Source organism: Podarcis erhardii, assembly GCF_964252035.2.
Source record: "Podarcis erhardii genome assembly, chromosome: 13".
Classification (NCBI taxonomy): domain Eukaryota; kingdom Metazoa; phylum Chordata; class Lepidosauria; order Squamata; family Lacertidae; genus Podarcis; species Podarcis erhardii.
The window spans coordinates 49,533,426-49,553,411 of record NC_138502.1 but is presented as its reverse complement, the minus strand read 5'-3'; the positions used below and the strand labels follow the sequence as shown (position 1 = coordinate 49,553,411).

Genomic DNA, 19,986 nt, shown 5'->3' with positions numbered 1-19,986 from the left:
TGAGAGCAATAGTTCATCAGGTTGGTTATATGCCACATAATAATTTGGTTACCCTGGAGCACCATCACCCAAAAGATTTTTAAATTGTAATTTATGTAATTAAACCAGTGTGTACAATATTAGAAGTTGAAGAGGGAACAATAGCTGGGAAATGATGGGAGTACAAATGTGAACTCACAAACCATAGGTATGGTTTTTTCAGGTATACCCATGCATGTATTATGAATTTCTGCTATACACACAATATTTGTATTCTCCATTAATCCTGCTACAACTGAATAGGATATGACTGCATAAAGATTTAAGCAGGAATATACCTGTAATGGTGAGCTTTCAGAAAGACAGAGCCCACTGAGCGCAAGCCACTGAATTACTGAATTACTGAATTTCTGAAATTGTTTTGTGACAAGCAATGGTCACACAAAGCAACAACTTTCCCCACAATTATTTCTGTTTCTCTCTGTGGCTAGTCTGCACCACACAGCAAGAGTGTGGTTTGCACACCACACAAGCCATACTTTGGCTCAGAATGGCTGCATGAAGATAGCAGCTCCTAGCAAGGAGCTCAGGCCCACTTCTCAGGTCAGCACAGGACAGCACCTAGGCAAGGCTTGCCTGAATGTGTTGCCCAAATCTGGGACCAAGATTATGTTCTCTCCTGTTTAACCATGACCTTTAACAATGATGCAAAGGTTATATAGATCATAGTTAAGGAAAACAGACTTCAACCAAAATCTCAGGTTCAGCTCACACGCTAATCCAAATCTTGGTCTCCTCGAGAGCAAGTGGGTGTGTGCCGAGACATGGTTTGGCTTAGTGTGATGTGCTCCCTCATTTGAATTTCAAAACCATTATTTGGCAGTGAAAATGAAACAGAAATGGATGGATGTATCAGCAACAAAGACTGTTGACAGTCCTCTTCTAAATTGGCTTCGGGTTTTGAAAATAGCATCTGATGTTAAGAATTTCCTCATGGCTTCAAGATTCCTGTAATACTTCACTCAAATTACAAGCAGGATCATGATCTCATCTTTGTTGGTTGGCATCCCCACTTCAGTATAAAAGGCCTAGAATGCTTGAAGCAGCTACCCAATACGTTGAACTGCTTTAGTGGAAACTCATGTGGATATTTGGTTATAATTAAAATAACTATTTGGGAGATCTTTTCATTTTTGTATGACTATCACAAATCATTCTTGAGTGGATTTAGTCATGGCACACCAAACCAAATTGGAAAGCAAGTCCGTCTACATGTGCAGCTGAAGGGAGATTTGTCGCTTCTTTTCCTAGGTCTGCTTTGGGATCTCGGGCGTAACGGAGCTAAACCTAATGAGACAAGTTTCTTGATTGGATCTACCACTGCTTTTCAAATGTTTAACAGCAGCCAGAGGAGGAGATGTTTATCAGGATTGTAGCTCACTGGAGGTGGGGAGTTAATTCTTCCTCAGTGGAAATTGCTCCTTGAAGTTGCAAGCAGATGGTTTATTTATGGCAGGCTACTTAATATCGCAGCCTTCATTCCAACAGATCCCAGGGCAGCCACACAATATAAAATACTTGGGTCATGAACCCAACTTTGAACAGAGGACAGGACCATGACAAAGAGCGAGAAGAGACAATTGGATTGAGAGAGCCAGTGACTCAAGCTTCAGAGCGATTAGACCTGGACCCCAATATGGAGCCCCCAAACCGAGAAGTCCTCAAAACAGCACCCTCTGAAGAAATGACAATCTCCACAATGGGGACCTCCCACAAAGACCTTTGACTGGATGTGCACACTTGCTTTTCCAGGGGTGTCTCATCCCGTTTTGCTTCTCCTCATGGGAGAAAGTGGTGGCTGGGACGACTTCAAGCAATATCTCGTGGGAGCCCTGTGAGATCTTGCCAGAACCAGGAAGCCACTGCTGCTTCTCCTCGCTTCTCCAGTGGGCGGGCAGGGTGCCTGCAGGGCCCCCACCCCTTGAATTCCACCATCTGAGGCAGCTGCCTCAGCCTGCCTCATGGAGGGGCTGGCTCTGCACTCTTCCTACAAATCCCATGGACTAACTTCCTCCAAGCAGCCTCATTGGGTGAAACGTACCATGTTTTGCACCACACAAGTCAAATAGCAAGGAATATTTTATTTGTAGCAGGGAAGGGAGTCTTCACCCAGGAATGATATGGTGTGTGTGTGTTTGTGTCTGTGTGATAGTACTTACCCAAGAAAGCAGCTATTCGAGATTTTTGTTTTTTTAAAGAAACTGCAGGAAATCTGACAATGAATCTCCTAGCCTTGAAGCTTCATTGACTCATATCTACTTTTCTCAAAGGGCGACAGCAATAGCTTTCTATAGATTTTCTCAATAAACTGTGCACAGCATATCTTATGTACCTCAAATATGAGCCTTCAGCCGGAATAATAGTAGGAAACAGTAACATATGGCCCCAGTATCCCAAACAAAACCAAAGTATTCACCTCGACTTGCCCGACTTCGAGTGCGCACTCCTAGCACGGTGGTGTTCTCCCCGCTTGGCGAGGAAGTCTTCAAGACGGCCTTCATATTCTCATGTTCCACTGCATCTTCTGCATATTGTAGCCCCTGCGGTTGGTTCTGAGGTGGAGGAGAGCTGCTGCCGCCACAGAACTTCCCAGTCTGTGGAAAGAATTTCCCCACCAGTTTTAATTTATAAAATCACACAACAAATATAAGAAATCAGTCCTTCAAAGATGTTCTCTTACTCTGGCTGCGGTTTTAGCAAACGGACAATAATCCTTCCGTTTCCACCACAGGGAGTGCATAATTCATACTCATATTTTACAGGCAGCAAAATGCAGAGTTTAGCAATTATTATTATTATTATTATTATTATTATTATTATTATTATTATTGTTATTTTAAAATCAACACCAATTAGTTAAGTCATGCGGTGTACCAGAAATGGCAGACCTCTCATCCTGATGTGAGCTGTGTTTGTTAATTTGGAGTACTGTATCTACATTCCTCACCCTTCCCCGAAAAATTTCTGCAGACACGCATGCCATCTCCCCCTGTGTGAGTTTTGTTCAACATCTGAGTTTCTGCTCTAAGTGCCTTTACCAACTGAAGTTTGATGGGAGTCTCTTTTGACAGCAGTTGAGCCAACTTTGTGGAGGGACTAACTGGCACTGGGTGTTTGCTCTGAAATCTCAAGGAAGACATAGCCTTTTCAGAAGGCATTTGCGAATGGTCTAGGCTGCTTCTGCAGGCTCAACCCTACAGATGTTTAATGTGGTAAGTAAGCTTCCAGTGCCTCCATTAATCCTCTATTGTCCTTATGAAGTACAAATCACGGAATTTCCACACTTTCCCTCAATCCAGTTTCTCTCACTCCCTCTCCTTTTTGGAGTGTCTCTGGTATGGATTCAAAGGTACAAAGGTAATAGTCCATACAATTATAATTAATTAATCCATTTCTCTTCTCTTGGTCCCAATAATTATATTACATCTGCTAATAAAGAGCACAAAGTCAAGTGAATGGTGCTTTCTCTCTTTCTTCCTGTCACAACTCTGTATCAATTTTTTAAAATTCTTTTGGAGTCTGATGGTGGGTGGAGTTGCTTTTTCTTCTTTCTGCTGGCTTCTGTCTGCCCTGCTTTGTGTGCTTTCACCCAGCTGAAGGCCACAGTGCCCTGGACTGGCAGCAATGCATTTTACTCTAACCCAAGATGCTAGGCAACTTGGGTGGTTTTTGTTTCCCAAGTTCCCTAGCATCTTAGGTTACAAATCATCATCATCATCATCATCATCAATTAGATGAACTGGAGGAAATTAGGAGGAGCAGACTCTTTTTAACAATGCTACTTATTCTGATTGATTGCTCTTGTCAATGAAATTATGGTTTGAAGTGCAGCAGCAGCAGCAATCATTCAGTGTGTAACTAAGGGTTAACTCTGTTGCTAGAAAGCCAGTTAGCCAAGCAGGGTGGTGGTGAAGGTGTTGCACAGCAACACTGCAGTGGCAACATGTGCTCTGATAGGCTAACTAGGTGTGAGGGAGTTTACTTGTGGATGTTTAGTTGAAGATTTCCCTGCTCTCGACAAGTCTGTGAAAAAGGCACCCCTCCCTTTTGCTGAAGTTGCATGGCCCTTCTCGGTGGCTGCTCCCAGACTTAGACTAGCTCCTTCCTTGTTGTCTTTCCAGCAGCAGGTTAAGTAAGACCTTCTTATCCCAACAGGCTTTGGGGGACAGACTGCTTTTAATGAAAGGGATGGTGTTGTGCTGCTTTTGTTGTGCTGGTATGTTTTTAGTAGATCATACAGAGGGACATGGGTGACACTGTGGGCTAAACCACTGAGCCTCTTAAGCTTGCTGATCAGAAGGTCGGCGGTTCGAATCCCCGCGACGGGGTGAGCTCCTGCCAACCTAGCAGTTCAAAAGCACACCAGTGCAAGTAGATGAATAGGTAGTGCTGCAGCAGGAAGGTAAATGGCATTTCCATGTGCTCTGGCACTCGTCACGGTCCTCTGTGCGCCAGTAGCAGTTTAGTCATGCTGGCCACATGACCCGGAAAGCTGTCTGTGGACAAATGCTGGCTTCCTCGGCCTGAAAGCGAGATAAGCGCCGCACCACATAGTCGTCTTTGACTGGACTTAAGCGTCCAGGGGTCCTTTACCTTTACCTTTTACACAGAGAGATATATGGTTTAAATTGTTTTAATGTGTAATGGCTTTTTAATTTTTGTTTCCCTCCCCAATGTTTTTAGCTGTTCTTATTTTATCTGTAAGCCATATTGGATCCCTTCTCAGGGAAAAAGGAGGTAAGAAAGGAAAAAAGGAGGTAAGAAAGAATGAATGAATGAAAGAAAGGTATGAACTAGCCACAACTAGAATCCTGAATAAACAAGCCCCATTGGGCTTTGACATGCCACTGTCCCCATCATCTGCCACAATCTGGATGGATGTTTGCATGGCCTTCGCGCTGTGCAACCCTGGACTTGAGCTGCACCACTGCCATGCTCTTTATCAATGCCGTTATGAAAAACTGCATACGGTGGACTATAAACCAAACACACTGCGGTCTAAATATCTGATGTTAAAGATAGTACGGATATTTAGAGGGTTATGGAACATCTGATGCATGATAACAAAAGTCTGTTTTTGTTGTTAGCAGATCTCACAGCACACAGAGGGCCTGAAGAGGGCATGCTCTTTTCACAGAACCATACCTCAGTGTCATCTTCTTCATCAGTCTACCAGAGGGAGGCAAAGGACAGGGTAGAAAAGGACAGAAAGCAGCATTTAGGAAGTACAGTACTGACAAAACATGAACAATTGTGGGGCTGTTTAAGCAATGACATGACAGAGGCAAAATGAGAACATATATCTTATCATGGCACCATAAATCCTCTACATGGAAAAAGCAGGCAGTTCCTTTGCCAGGAATAGTCACGTCAGATTTGGGTGGTTAGAAGTTGACCTGGAGGTTTGATGGATAGAGAGCTCGGAGCACAACGTAACTCTTGGCATGCTTGCTTTTCTGCAAGGACTCATGGCTACAGCTATCTCAGTTTCTCCTAGAAATCTTTTTAATGAGATTATGTAAAAAACTTTCCCACTATGATATCAGCTAAGTGCCACCTCTTGAAAACGTTGGGTCAGCAGACCAGAAGGTCTTCAAGGCACAACCAACCATCTATTCATCATCCTTTCACACCCAGCCCCTGGGGCAGTATTAGTCCAAATAGTTCAATATTTCACCAGCAGAGACTGGAAGTAACCAAGGACTCAACTAGACTGGTAAAGAAAAAGTGATTTACAATATATGCACTGTACTGTATGTGCAATATAACATTGTGCCACCAGGAGTCCCATTTTTCTCTACCTGTTTTCCCTGTTTAAATTTACAATGCTTTTAACTGAAACACATTTTTTATGTATCTAGATCCAGCCATAATCACATCACACATAATTGCAAAAAGAAAAAGAACTCCAAAGAACTCAAGAAAACATGCTACTCTGCAACAGAAAGCAAAAACCTACTACTGCTACTAGCCTTTGAGTCTTCCTTGCAGGCTCAAACATTTAGTCGTCAAGTTAGTACAACCCTGCATATACCTTCTGTTTTTTACATGAAGAACTGCCTGTGTGAAAGCAATCTCACATAAAAACCACTTCCACATAGCAAGTTACCATTTAAGAAAGTGGCTCTCTAGCCTTCTCTTTGAAATAATAAGAGTTCCATCATAGGGGACAGCAGAAAGCAGGAGAAAATGCTGGAATCTAAGCAAAACTCATCTAATGGGAACCGGCTCTTGTTAAATCTATCAAATGAAAATATTTAGGAAATGCTGTGTGTCACTGATTGCAGAATATCTTTCAACATGCAGATTGTGTGGAGAATATTCATGCCACTGGTAGAAAAGTGTGACGTGGGAATCAGGTGGTAAAAGCTTCTGTAGGAGCTGCTGTCATGGCAATGCAACTCCATGTGAGGGACTTAGCATGACATTCAGCCCTCAAGGAATGTTCTACTGGGATGCACAACCACTGGTCAAAATACAGTTGTGAAAATCTCTGGTGCCCATGATGAGGAAGAGGAGGAATCTGAGGATTTTAGGTCACAGCCTTTCTTGATACAATGGGTCAAAACTGAGACATTGCAGTGAGAATTTAATCTGAGGCACATTATAATGGGTGATGGGACAGTTTCTCTAACATCTTGATCTAGGGCAAAGCCTGCAGAATACTTGACTACCTTAACTACCTCCCACAAAGGAGGAGCTATCTGACTGGCTTTGTGCTGTTCTGGCTCTGCTTCTCTCTGCTGGAGTGTCCATAAACCCTACGGATGTTTACAAAGAAGTAAGTTCCACTGGGTTCAATACTCCCTAATAAGTGTTGGCACCTGTGGTGGCGCTGTGGTCTAAACCACAGAGCCTAGCGCTTGCCGATCAGAAGGTCAGCAGTTCGAATCCCTGCGATGGGGTGAGCTCCTGTTGCTCTGTCCCTGCTCCTGTCAACCTAGCAGTTCAAAAGCACATCAAAGTGCAAGTAGATAAATAGGTACCACTCCAGCGGGAAGGTAAACGGCGTTTCCGTGCACTGCTCTGGTTTGCCAGAAGCGGTTTAGTCATGCTGGCCACATGACCCGGAGACTGTACGCCGGCTCCCTTGGCCAATAAAGCGAGATGGGCGCCGCAACTCCAGAGTCATCTGCGACCGGACCTAACGGTCAGGGGTCCCTTTACCTTTACCACTGTGTTCAATACTCCCTAATAAGTGTTAGGACCTTGTTGTGTGATGCCCAGTTTGTATTGTGGAAGGCGATACAAGCAGAACAGATAATAGAATCATAGTGATTCAAGCATGGCAGAAACATAAATTGCTCGCCCAAAGGAAGGGATGCAGCAAGCATCAGGTTGGAGTGATGACATTCTTCTGCCTCTTCAAACGAGTGGAGGGTGACAACCCACTTGTTGGTGTCTTAGTGCACACTTGAGAAGTAGCAGTTCTTTCTTCTGATGAACAGCCAAGACATAGTAGCCTGGTTCAGTGGCAAGTCTGTGCAAAGGCCCGATAGTTGGGTCCTATCATCATGGCCGCCCCAGAAAAGAAGGCAGCAATGGCTGAAACTGCTTCCAACTGCAGGGCAGTGGGGTGGTGATGGAGGCCCTTCTGGGTCACTTGTAACCATGGCAGTTGGCATAGGAAACTGGTCCTGCACCCTACAGATCTTCATGCTTTTCTGACACAGCAGAGGGCTCCAGGTTTGATGGAGGCAGTGGCCTGGTGCTGCAACATCTCACCCCTGGGCAGTCTCTCCCCCAAGCAGCTGTGATCTGTTTTGACTGTGAAATTAGCCCAAAGGGGGTGGTTAAAAGATCCCTTGCACTGTGGCCCTGTTGCAATAAGATGTGGATTGTCCACCCTATGGCTACAGCAAAGTAAAAAAATGAAAATTAAGATGGGAAACACTTCATGTGTCTCCTATATCGCATCTAGTTTGGCCATCAGTTATGTCTAACTTTAGTTGAATTGCACCCAATCATTAACAAAAAGTCTTTCTCAGATATTATTTTATCTGAATCTATCCATTTCTTTTCATTTCTTTGTTCCAGAAACATTCACAATTGAAAAATGAAGGACTCGTTTGTTTTGTCTTTCATGGTGTTTTCGGCACACTCAATGCAAGAAAGATTAGCTGTGGGAGAGACGGACGACAGCAGGCTAGCATTGCTTTTTAAGGGTATGTTTTGTTCCACGAGGGAGCTGTTTGTTTTGCTTTGGGCCTAGCGACACTGAAAGATAGCCAGCCTTTATCCAACGGAACCTCTGTAGGTATGCTCCAATTGCTTATTCTCATTATGGCAAGCTAATTCATTGCCAGTAAAAATATATCCCTCCAGAAAACAATACTATAAAAGTAACCCCCTAGCATTAATGGCAGAAATCTAAAAGGTCATTCGGGGACAGGTAAAATATTTGTACTTCTAATCATCTGTACATCCTGTCAAGAGATTTAAACCATACAAGGTCTGTACTGTTGTTGGGCCTTTGTGTGCTTCAATGGCCATTTGCTATTTATTGACTAAATGGTGGCAAAGTGAATGTAAATATTAATGCCAGTCACATGATACCTTTGGGATGGAGTGGGCCACAAGTAAATCCTTCAAAATGAATGGGGATGTTTGATTTTTTTTAAAAAAGGATTGTGGATTGTAGTGTGGTATATTTGTTTCTAATATTGCATTATTGTTTGGTTAGATACGTTTATTTAAAACATTCTTAATCCACTCTTCAGCTGAGAAACACTCCCAGAATAGTAACAAGACAGTCCCCCTCTTGAAACTTCTAATGTGAAAGGCATGACACAAGGAAACGGACTTTGGAGGGAGGAGGAAAAAGGCAAACTCCAGACACTACAGTGGTGCCCCGCAAGACGAACGCCTCGGAAGACGAAAAACTCGCTAGACAAAGGAGTTTTTCGTTTTCTTAGCCGCTTCGCAAGACGCATCTCCCTATGGGCTTGCTTCGCAAAACGAAGCTTGCTCCGCAAGCTCCGGGGATAGCGGGGAAGCGCAGCGTGTCTTCCCCGCTGTCCCCGGACCTCTTTTGAAGCAAGGGGCGGCGGGGAGAAGATCGCTTCTCCCCGTTGCCAGCCCCGCAATCTCTGGGGACATAGGGGAAGGCGCGCGCGCGCCTTCCCCTCTCTCCCCGGACCCCTTTTGAACCAAGGGGCGGCAACGGGGAGAAGCGATCTTCTCCCCGCTGCCCCTTCCCTTGCTTTAAAACAGGTCCGGGGACAGAGGGGAAGGCGCGCGGCGCTTCGCCTCTGTCCCCGGACGGTCTCCATAGGAACGCATTGATTGATTTTCAGTGCATTCCTATGGGAAACCGTGCTTCGCAAGACGAAAAACTCGCAAGAAGAAAAAACTTGCGGAACGAATTAATTTCGTCTTGCGAGGCACCACTGTATTTCTTAGTAATATGCTTTCCATATTACAATTTTCATTTGTAATTCTGATCTTTAATGTAACTGCCACATGGATTAAACATATCATAAAGTAGACATGGACATACATCCTTCCTGTATTATGACTTTTGTCCAGATATATCTTGAATGGGGATTCCTGTGACATCCTGATATAATATAGGAAACATTCTTAAGACCAGTTTCAGTATTGTCAGTGAGCTGAGTAGTTTCAGAACATGATCAGTTTTCTTCCACTAAAGAAAGGGTTGTTTTTTTAAAAAAAACTTTCTCTATGCTAACCTCAATCTGGTCTAGTGCAAAAATGCTGGATACAAGGAAGAGAAAAACAGTAATTTTTTTCCCATAGTTCTCAAGACAAAAAGGGATTATCTGAAGAAAGAGGGAGGCAGATTTAGACAGAATTTCAGGAAAAGCTTCCTATCTTTTCAGATTGTAATGGAAATAATAAAATTTTCTAATGACTGGATATATACTGTATCACAGATACAGAAATGCTACAGTATAGACAAATATTTTTTGATCCAACCATCAATTTTAAAGGCAACATTTCTATTTTGGCTGCACATTATTTTCCTCAGGAGGTCGGGGAACTGCCAGATGGGACTTGGCAGTCTCAATTTACATCTGTGGAAGTGATGCAAACACATGTAAATAGAAATAAGTGTGATGCACTGTATCCCACTAAGATCCTTGATCCTCCTGGTGAGATCCTTGATCCTCCTGGTGAGGTTATTAATTATAAACCATTCCCTCTGCCTATCTGGCTCATACCGGAGACCTTTTATTAGAAGTTTAAACAGGATTTTTGGTATGATTCATTAAAAAAGAAAAGATTGGAGCATGATGGCAATAGTGTCCCAAATTGAGTGTCCCCTTCAGGGGAACAACATGACAAGTTACAATGGTACCTTGGTTTATGAACTTAATCCGTTCTGGAAGTCCATTCTTAAACCGAATCCATTCTTAAACCAAGGCGCGCTTTCCCTAGTGAGGCCTCCCGCCCTTCCACCATTTGGCTTCTGTTCTTATACCGAGGTAAAGTTTGCAAATTGGGACACTACTTCCGGTTCTGTAGAGTTCGTAAACCGAATAGTTTGCAAACAGGGCTGTTCTTAAACCGAGGTACCACTGTATTTGTCCATGATGTGGGAAGGTTTACTTTAGCAGTGTTAAACAATTCCCTTTATAAGTTTATGCAGTGATCAGCTTGTTGCTGACTCGTCTGAGCTCTACTAATAAAGATTCCTTCCTGGTTAAAAATCCCTTTGAACCCCTCTTAAAGAATACACACATGAATCTGATTCATGTTAATAGAAAACTATTTTACTCTCAGATTCATTCAGGTTTACAGAACTGTACCTGAAGGCAGGCTTAGGTTACATAACAAGCAAATAAACTATACCAGAGGGAACTTGGTCCTGAGGTGACTTGCAACTGAGCAGTTATCTTTTAAAACCACCAGCAACCGACAAACTGGTTGTCACAGCAACTGGTTAGAACATGGAGGCCGTTAGTCCTCTGTCAGAATATTGACTGCACCTTTACATCCCACACATGAGATAATTCCACCAGCTTGCTTATTTTATTAAGGCTAAAAGACTATCTCCTTGAAACAGAATGAATATTTTCCCCTGGGACTCTTTTCTACTAGCCAATAATACTTAAAAGCCGTAACAGTAATTAAGAGATCTAACAAGTTGCTTCCCATTCATTTTCTGCCTTGCCTGATTTCATGCTCTGCTCAATAAATCTGTCTCTGGGCTTGTCTACCCTTCCACTCTGGGACGCGGGTGGTGCTGTGGGTAAAAGCCTCAGCGCCTAGGGCTTGCCGATCGAAAGGTCGGCGGTTCGAATCCCCGCGGCGGGGTGTGCTCCCGCTGCTCGGTCCCAGCGCCTGCCAACCTAGCAGTTCGAAAGCACCCCCGGGTGCAAGTAGATAAATAGGGACCGCTTACTAGCGGGAAGGTAAACGGCGTTTCCGTGTGCGGCTCTGGCTCGCCAGATGCAGCTTTGTCACGCTGGCCACGTGACCTGGAAGTGTCTCCGGACAGCGCTGGCCCCCGGCCTCTTGAGTGAGATGGGCGCACAACCCCAGAGTCTGTCAAGACTGGCCCGTACGGGCAGGGGTACCTTTACCTTTACCTTTACCCTTCCACTAGGCACGGGGCGGAGTGGTTTTCCCCTTGCCCTGCCGCTTTCCCCTGGAAAACTCGCTCTTTAGTGCTAAATCGGAACAAATGGCAATCCATGGAAAAGCCAATTGCTGTTTGTTCAGAGCATGCACCAAGATCCTCTGCTGATGGAGCCGTTACAGCACTATATGATACATACATACATACTTGCATATCTATGGTACACGTACACACACACACAGAGATAATACATATATAAAATGTATAAAGAAAGAGATTATGAATAAGCATGTCTCATGAATGCAGAAGGTTCTGAAGACAATGAGTATTCACACTTTACATTGTGGGTGCCCTTTGCGGGATTGCGCGTGGTGCTACAGTTCCCAGGGAGCTTAATGGAAAACAGGGTTAATGGCTTGCCTTTCAGTGTTAATTTTTGGAGGATCACGCCCAACCTCAGTAATCAAGTTTCTTGCTGGGAGGTGGGGCCAGCCCCATTTATAAATAGGGGGCGGAGCCGAAGATAGCCAGGCAGTCAGCTCTGGAGATTCACCCTCCCTACCCTCCCTTTTGACCAAACTGCGGGAGGCAGTGGAAGACAGGAGTGCCTGGCGTGCTCTGGTCCATGGGGTCACAAAGAGTCGGACACGACTAAACAACAACAACACCCTCCCTTAGTTTAATGTTTTCTTGTGTGCAGGTTAACTTTTTCTTCCTGTTTAGTGGGCACTGCTACAGTCTTTGACTGGTTGCTGTTGAAGGACCGGGAAGAAATTTTCCTGCATTGGCAGGTTTTGTCTTCCCCGTAGCAATTCATCACAACTTTGGCAGTTATGGCATTGGGTGGAATCCTTTAGTCTTTTCTTCCCTATATGGGGGGCGTGAAGTGGTGACTCACCCCCCCTGCGGCAGTGATTCCAGGGTCCCCCTCTTAAAGGGGTTTTATATATATGGGTGCCACTGGCCATACACTGAAAGGCTGTCAGTGAACGACCCCGCGTGTGGGGATATGGGCTGGGCTACCTGCTACACTTAGGTCTCGCAGAGCACCCCCATATCCCATTTACCCTGATGAGCCCCCGTTTCCCTCGATTGGGGGGCTGGGAGGGGTACATGCCCGAGGCCTAAGCCAAGGTCTTCCTACTTTTGGAAGTTTAATAAAGTTGTGGCCTAATTTTTAATTCCATATACGTTGTCCGAGTCTTTATTCCTTCCTTACGATCCCCGGGGGCTGGGGCTGTCGCCTCCTGGTCACGCAACAGACTGTCCACTTAAAATATGTGCAGTGCTATGCTTTGCCAAAAGTATATAATATTATTGTGGGGAGGGGGGGAAAGGAACGTCCACTTTCTTAATGGGGTGCCAGATTTAAAAGAAAACAATCCTTGTGTAATATAATAACAATACAGTTTGAAAGTTATTCAATATGAGTCAAATTTCCCGTGTCTGAGAGATCCCTGCCAGGAAAGATCTACAAATGATAGGGAGGCAGTGATTTAAACCCATGCCCATTTGGATCCATAATACTGGAGTGGTGGTATTTGGTTTTTTTTTTTTATTGTATTCTTTTACTTAGTTTGCCCGAGATTTTGGCCACGCTGCTAATCAGAGCAGTGCTGCCCATGCCAAAGCCCAGATAGAGGTAGCTCCATATGCAACAAAACATTCACATCTAATGGAGACTCCAGAGTTGGATTTTGAAGACAGCTGGAAACTTTTATTAAGTACTGGCACTTCTTTAAACTTTTTTTGGACTGAATAAAACCGCATCAACTTAAAAGAAGATTTAAAAGTCCTGGGGGATTTTTAAAGGTCACTTGACAGAGAAAAAGTAATCTTATTTTTATAAAAGTAGGCTGTGCATCCCTTTCCCTGCAGCCCAATTAGCAATCCTTATTAGGTAACATCTATTCCAATCTCAAATTAATAATTCCGATTAGAACTTGCATCACATAGAATTTTTTTTTATTTCAACCTTAAAACTCTAAAGCACAGACCTATTTTTAATCATTAAAACTGAAAATCAGAATTGTAGTGTTTATAAAAATGAAATAAGAGGTCAGTTATTTAAAATATCTCTCTCCAGCCTCCCCATCCTACGTCAGATTCTGATTCAGAGGTGAACCTTGTGTACCATTGAGTGCAAGCAACCTCCCCAAAATATTGTAATTCTGCTACTTAACGTTTGGTTGGTGCCAGCACAGTCCCCCCCCCATTACATTTAAATAGCATTTATGGTTATCAGTACATATAATTGAAATTGAAATACTTTATTGTCACATGTACAACTTGTATACAGTGAGATTACACAAGCACCCCCCACTCAGCTCTCTTAGTCTTAATTCCCCTTGTTTACTGACGCACACCCACCAAACCCGAAAGTCAGTTGCCCTGTTGTTGTCTTTTCATTCAGCAGCCCACAGATAGAAGCTGTTCTTTACCCCGTTGGTGCGACTAATCATGCTTCTATATCTTCTGCCTGAGGGCAGGAGATCAAGAAAGTGCCGGCCAGGGTGTGAATCATCCCTGAGAATTTTCCTCACTCTCCTGAGGCAACGTTCACCCGCTATTTCATCCAGCGGATTGACGGGACAGCCCATAATATCTTGTGCTGTATTCGCCACCCTCTGTAGGCACTTCCTATCAGATGACATATTAAGTAGTCACCAGAAACCACCCTTTAACGAGTGGTTAGCTAATATTTTATGTCATTCAAGGAGAGAGATTAGTGCTGTCAAGTTTGAGGAAGTGCAGCTCTGGCTGACTTAGGTGCTTGGGAAATAGAATTGCACTGAAAGAGAATATATAAGATTGAATGGCCATTGCCTGGCACCATAATCCAGTCCATGTGCAGATGGACACTTTCTGTTCTCCACCACAGAAGCACCACCGTGTGTGTGAATACCTTCCTATTCCTGATACAGTGGTACCTCAGGTTAAGTACTTAATTCGTTCCAGAGGTCCGTTCTTAACCTGAAACTGTTCCTAACCTGAAGCACCACTTTAGCTAATGGGGCCTCCTGCTGCTGCCGTGCCGCCGGAGCATGATTTCTGTTCTCATCCTGAAGCAAAGTTCTTAACCCCAGGTACTATTTCTGGGTTAGCGGAGTCTGTAACCTGAAGCATCTGTAACCTGAAGCGTATGTAACCTGAGGTACCACTGTATTTGTTGTTAAGAAACTGGGAGCGCCTGCGAGTCAATGTACTTCCAGCACCAACAATAACAGTAGTTAATGTCACTGGTATCAGTCTAAACATAGCTAAGATCAGTAAGGGAAGCGGCATTTGCGGGCAGTGCCCGAGGAACCCTCTCCGTCAACCGAGGTGGGATGCCGAGGGGCGGGGAGAACCACCCGATGACGCATGCGCGGCGTCTGTACATACTGCACATGTGCGGCAGCCCATACAGCCACTGTGTGTGAGTGGCAGCCCGTACAGACGCCCATATGGACGCTGTGCGCGAGCGGCGCCCACACTGACTGCATGTGCACCCTCCGCCACTCTACAGCTGGGGAGGGGGAGGCAGCAGGCCACCTTGTCACCCCCCAGGGCAGTGCCCAGGGCGGCCCCCCTCCCCCCTTCGTATGCCCCTGTGTGAAGTCAGGGGCTGCCGGTAAGAGAGCGTGTGATCCTGTAGCTCACGCCTGATCTTACTGCTGGATGCTGGGATGCAGGCATGAGATGACATATGCCTGGGTGCTGATTAAATGGGTCTATGTATGATCTCGACAGATTGTGAAGCTGAGGCTCCAATACTTTGGCCACTTCATGAGAAGAGAAGACTCCCTAGAAAAGACCCTGATGTTGGGAAAGATGGAGGGCACAGGAGGGCACAAGGAGAAGGGGACAACAGAGAATGAGATGGTTGGACAGTGTTCTCAAAGCTACAAACATGAGTCTGACCAAACTGCGGGAGGCAGTGGAAGACAGGAGTGCCTGGCGTGCTCTGGTCCATGGGGTCATGAAGAGTCGGACACGGCTAAGCGACTCAACAACAACAACAATGTATGATCATGTTACCCTAATTCTGGAAAAGGAGTAGGCTAAAGGAGCTCCTTTAGGTCCTGCTGCATGGAGAGGATGAGTTATGCAGCACAACCTTCTACTTTCATAGAAGAGTTCCTTGAAAAAGAAGAAATGAGAGAGAGCAGTTTGGATAATGGATCTTCTAGTATGTCATTTGCCGGCAACAAAACTCTACGTACTTTTGCTGAATGAGATTTTACTTACATCCGTGATCATTTTCCCTCTGGTTTTGTTTCTTTCTCTGTGGTTGGCCCGTTTCTGCTTCTGTTGCAAAACACGCTCCCTCGTGGTGCGATACTCCAGGGCAAACTCACTAATAATTTTGCAGAACTTATTGATGTTGACTTCGCGGATTGCGTAAGGCGGGTATCCCATAAATAATAAGAAGGAGTGGAACCTAGAAAAACAGAATTGAGTGATCTGTAGCTTTCATCCAACAAGTAAGGGAAAGCCCCTCAACCCCCCAGGGATTGTTGCAGCGGTGGTGTTTTAGGGAATATGGCATCATCTAGGTGAAATGCCTTTGTTTATAGAACAGAGTATGTCAGAAGAGCATACAGTGGATAATCTGCTTTTGAATTATGAATTTATCTTGGCTGTAACTCTTTCAAGACCTGCTCCCAGTCTTCCTTGCAGACCCTTTCCCCACCAGGTCTGGGAGGGTGGGCTGTGACTGATTCCAGCTACAAAAGCTGAAGTTGCTGAAGAGGCCAGAGACTATCTAGGCCATGAGTCCTGGAAGACCTGCTCCTTGCCGTGCAGGCCCTTTCCCCACCTGGTTTGGGAGGGAGGGACCAGGACTGACTCCAGCTACAAAAGCTGTGGCTGTTGAACAGACTCTTGGACTGGAGTACCATGTTGGGTTTTGATTGGGGATTTTTGGTAGTCCCCGTTGATACAATTTTTGTAACTCTATTTTAGATATTCTTATGATTTATGCGGAAATTGTTCAATTTGATTTTGTACTATTTGATGTTTTATTTATTGGTTATACTAGTGGGTCGAGCTCATTGGAGGAGTTTGGAGGCTCATTGGGGGTGAAGAGGAAGTAGATTCTGCTGCACTTCTGAAATTGTCATTGGGAATGCAACAGGATCTTCTAGCAGGGGTAAATCAAGCTGACTCTCTCAGGCTCAATTATGAGCCTCTCTCTGTGATGACTTCACCCCAGCTTTGCTAAAAACTCGCTACTACCTTTCCCGCCCCGACCTGGCCACAGTGATCCATGCGACGGTCACCTGCAGGCTTGACTACTGTAATTCGCTCTACACGGGGCTGCACCAGCGGGTGCAGAATGCTGCAGCGAGGCTCCTCATGGGGTCTCTGCCATGGGAGCATATTCACCCAGTGCTTTTCCAGCTGCACTGGCTCCTGGTGGAGTACAGGGTCAGATTTAAGGTGCTAGTTTTGACCATGGCCTAGGACCCTCATACCTACGGGACTGCCTCTCCCGGTATGCCCCACGGAGGACCTTAAGGTCCATAAATAGCAACACACTAGAGGTCCCAGGCCCTAAGGAAGTTAGATTAGCCTCAACCAGAGCCAGGACCTTTTCAACACTGGCTCTGGTCTGGTGGAACGCTCTGCCTCGTGAGACCAGGGCCCTGTAGGATCTGATTTCTTTCCACAGGGCCTGTAAGACAGAGTTGTTCCGCCTGGCCTTTGGCTTGGAGCCAATTAGATTCCCTCCCCCTCTTTCTTTTTCCTTTCTCCTCCTGTGATGAGGCTGCATTTTAATATTTTAATGTTTCAGTATTTTAATTGTTGTATTTTAATCTTGTTTTTAAGTTGTATTCATTCAACTTGTTTTTATTATTGCTTGTTAGCTGCCCTGAGCCCGGCCTTGGCTGGGGAGGGCGGGGTATAAATAAAAATGATGATGATGATGATGATGATTACTCCTCAGCAGATTTGCCCAGACAGCTTAGAATATCATCATTTTATGAGACATCTCAATGGCACATCATCCATATTATTTCCTGGTACTCTACCTGTTAATTATTCTTCTGTGGACAATTTTTAAAATTATTATTCTTTCTGCACAGTCTTTAAGGAACTCAGACATCTTTTGCTTTAGAGTTGGCTTCATTTCATGCTTTGCTATGGCCTTCAGGTGATCCCATGATGCTTTGCACCGTTTCTCCATTTGACATAAGTTGTCCCGAAGTTGTTCAAAGTCAACCTAACAAGAAGGGAAAAAATGATTAGATATATATATTTCTACACACACACACACACACACACACACACACACACACCATCATCATCACTATATACAATTATTAATGTACAGTGGAACCTCTACTCATGTACGGAATCCGTTCCAGAGGTCCGTTCGTGAGTCGATCCGGGTCACTGGTAGAAGCGCCATTCTGTGCATGTGCAGACAGCAGAAGCCACTTCTCCGTGTGCGCAAATTGCGGCAAACCCAGTATTTACTTCCGGGTTTGCTGCGGTCGTTGAGTCGAATTGTTCACGGGTAGGGGCGGTGGTAAGTCGAGGTTCTACTGTATATGTAAGGTAAAGGTAAAGGGACCCCTGACCATCAGGTCCAGTCGCGGACGACTCTGGGGTTGTGGCGCTCATCTCGCTTTATTGGCCGAGGGAGCCGGCGTACAGCTTCCGGGTCATGTGGCCAGCATGACTAAGCCGCTTCTGGCGAACCAGAGCAGTGCAAGGAAATGCCATTTACCTTCCCGCCAGAGGGGTACCTATTTATCTACTTGCACTTGCACTACTTGTGCTTTCGAACTACTAGGCTGGCAGGAGACTGTATATGTACATACTAACAAATTCTTAGTTAATAATTTAACTGAGGAAGCATCTTGTTTTCCGTCACATACAAATCCTACAAAATCTAGTCCACACTACATGACCCAAGACACAAAACAGTCTACTAGTCATATATGACAGCTCACTAGGGGGCTCAATGACATCCTGTTTTGCTAACTGCTTGTGGTTGCAACCTGCCTACCAACGTTAGTAGACAAGAAGCTGCTACTAAACTGTAAGAATCGGAACCCCTGGGCTGAACTTTTCTGGCCCTGTTTGTTCCAGTGCCTCAGTCCTAGTTGTTGTTTGTGGCCAGTTGGAAGTCTGGCTGGTTGCTGAGCAGGTCACCTGGGAAATCCAGGCAGGTTTTGCATGGATGTGAGTGCAGTTGGGCGGTTGTTTCTTGTGTCTATTTCTTTGGTCTTGCTCTTTCTGTTTGGACCACCTGACAGGCTTCTCTGTTGCTTCCCTCACCTGGAGAACTGGATAAATTTATCATTTTCCATCCAACCATTTCCTGAAGGCTTTGAGCCTTGCCTGCTTTTTGGCCAAGAATACCTGGGGTGCCAATTTGAAAACATCTTTGAGTCAGTTGTACTGTGCTCCTAACAAGGCCGGTCCAAGACATTTCACTAAGACAATGGTGCCCCCTGCCCCCAGGCAGGAGAGAAGGGGTGAGTGGAGATCAGGGGTGCCAACTTGAATAAAATATTGTGTGTGAGGCGGCCCCACCCCACATAACTGATCACACGACGTGGGCATGCGCACCCCATTTGAATGGCAATGCCCATCAACTTTGGGTGTGTGTGTTGAAATTGGGAGTTGGCTTCTGTGGTGAAGATCCACATCAGAACAAGGGGAGGGATAAATATCTACATTGAGAACAAAGGTGGGAGGAGACCAGCTGCACCTCCTATTTGCCAAGAATCCGCTGCCGAGGTGGCGTGGGTAGGGGGCTGCTGAGGAGATGGCAGATCCAGGCCTCCAAGGAGCATGCTGAAACTGTTGCTGCCACTGCGGCAGAAGGAGATGCATTCCTTAGCGGCCAATTTGCTGTCTGTCAGGGGACTGCCATCGGAACAGGGGAGGGAGGCAGGGGGGCCGTTGGGATACAGAGAGCCTCCGAAGCTCCTGAGGAGCAGCTCCTCTTCCAGCGATGGGAAAAGCCACACCTCCAGCGGAGAAGAGGGGGAAGGGGCCAGTCAAGTGAGGAAAAGGCTCGAGGATGCTGCTGAGAGCCCCAGCGCCTCACCAGGCTGGCCAGGAGGGACGCACGCCCCTTCCGTCGCCCAGCCTGCGCAGAGGGGTGAAACGTAAGGAGGGGAGGAGGAGCTTTGGGGTGCCGAAGTTCTTGTGTTGGGGGAGAAACCGGAAGGGGCCACTCCCGGATTCTGCAAGTGACTAAGACGGACATGAACTTTGGGGATCTGCACTGTAAATAGTTTGCACAATAAAACCTGTAAAAGATCAACCACCACCAGCATCTGACACTGTCCCTGTGGATTCTGCCACCTGAGGCTATTGCCTCAACTTGCCTCATGGCTGACTGGCCCTGGTTTCTAAGACTAACTTGTGCCAATAGTTCTGGACCCAAGTGTATCCCT

General features: G+C 45.4%; 1 protein-coding gene across 13 annotated transcripts in view; it reads right to left on the bottom strand.

Annotated features, from left to right (window-relative positions):
* The window catches only part of FHOD3 (formin homology 2 domain containing 3), a 366,192-nt gene that overhangs the window by 18,334 nt on the left and 327,872 nt on the right, over nt 1-19,986 (bottom strand). For 11 of the 13 annotated variants that reach the window (XM_081836232.1, XM_081836231.1, XM_081836221.1 and 8 more), the window contains 4 exons: nt 17,602-17,792; nt 15,815-16,007; nt 5,185-5,208; nt 2,456-2,633 (listed from right to left, as the gene is read on the bottom strand). In XM_081836232.1, coding sequence (XP_081692358.1) covers nt 2,456-2,633; nt 5,185-5,208; nt 15,815-16,007; nt 17,602-17,792 — 586 coding nt within the window. The remainder of the gene's footprint in view (nt 1-2,455; nt 2,634-5,184; nt 5,209-15,814; nt 16,008-17,601; nt 17,793-19,986) is intronic. The other 2 variants (XM_081836227.1, XM_081836224.1) reach the window with 1 other exon arrangement.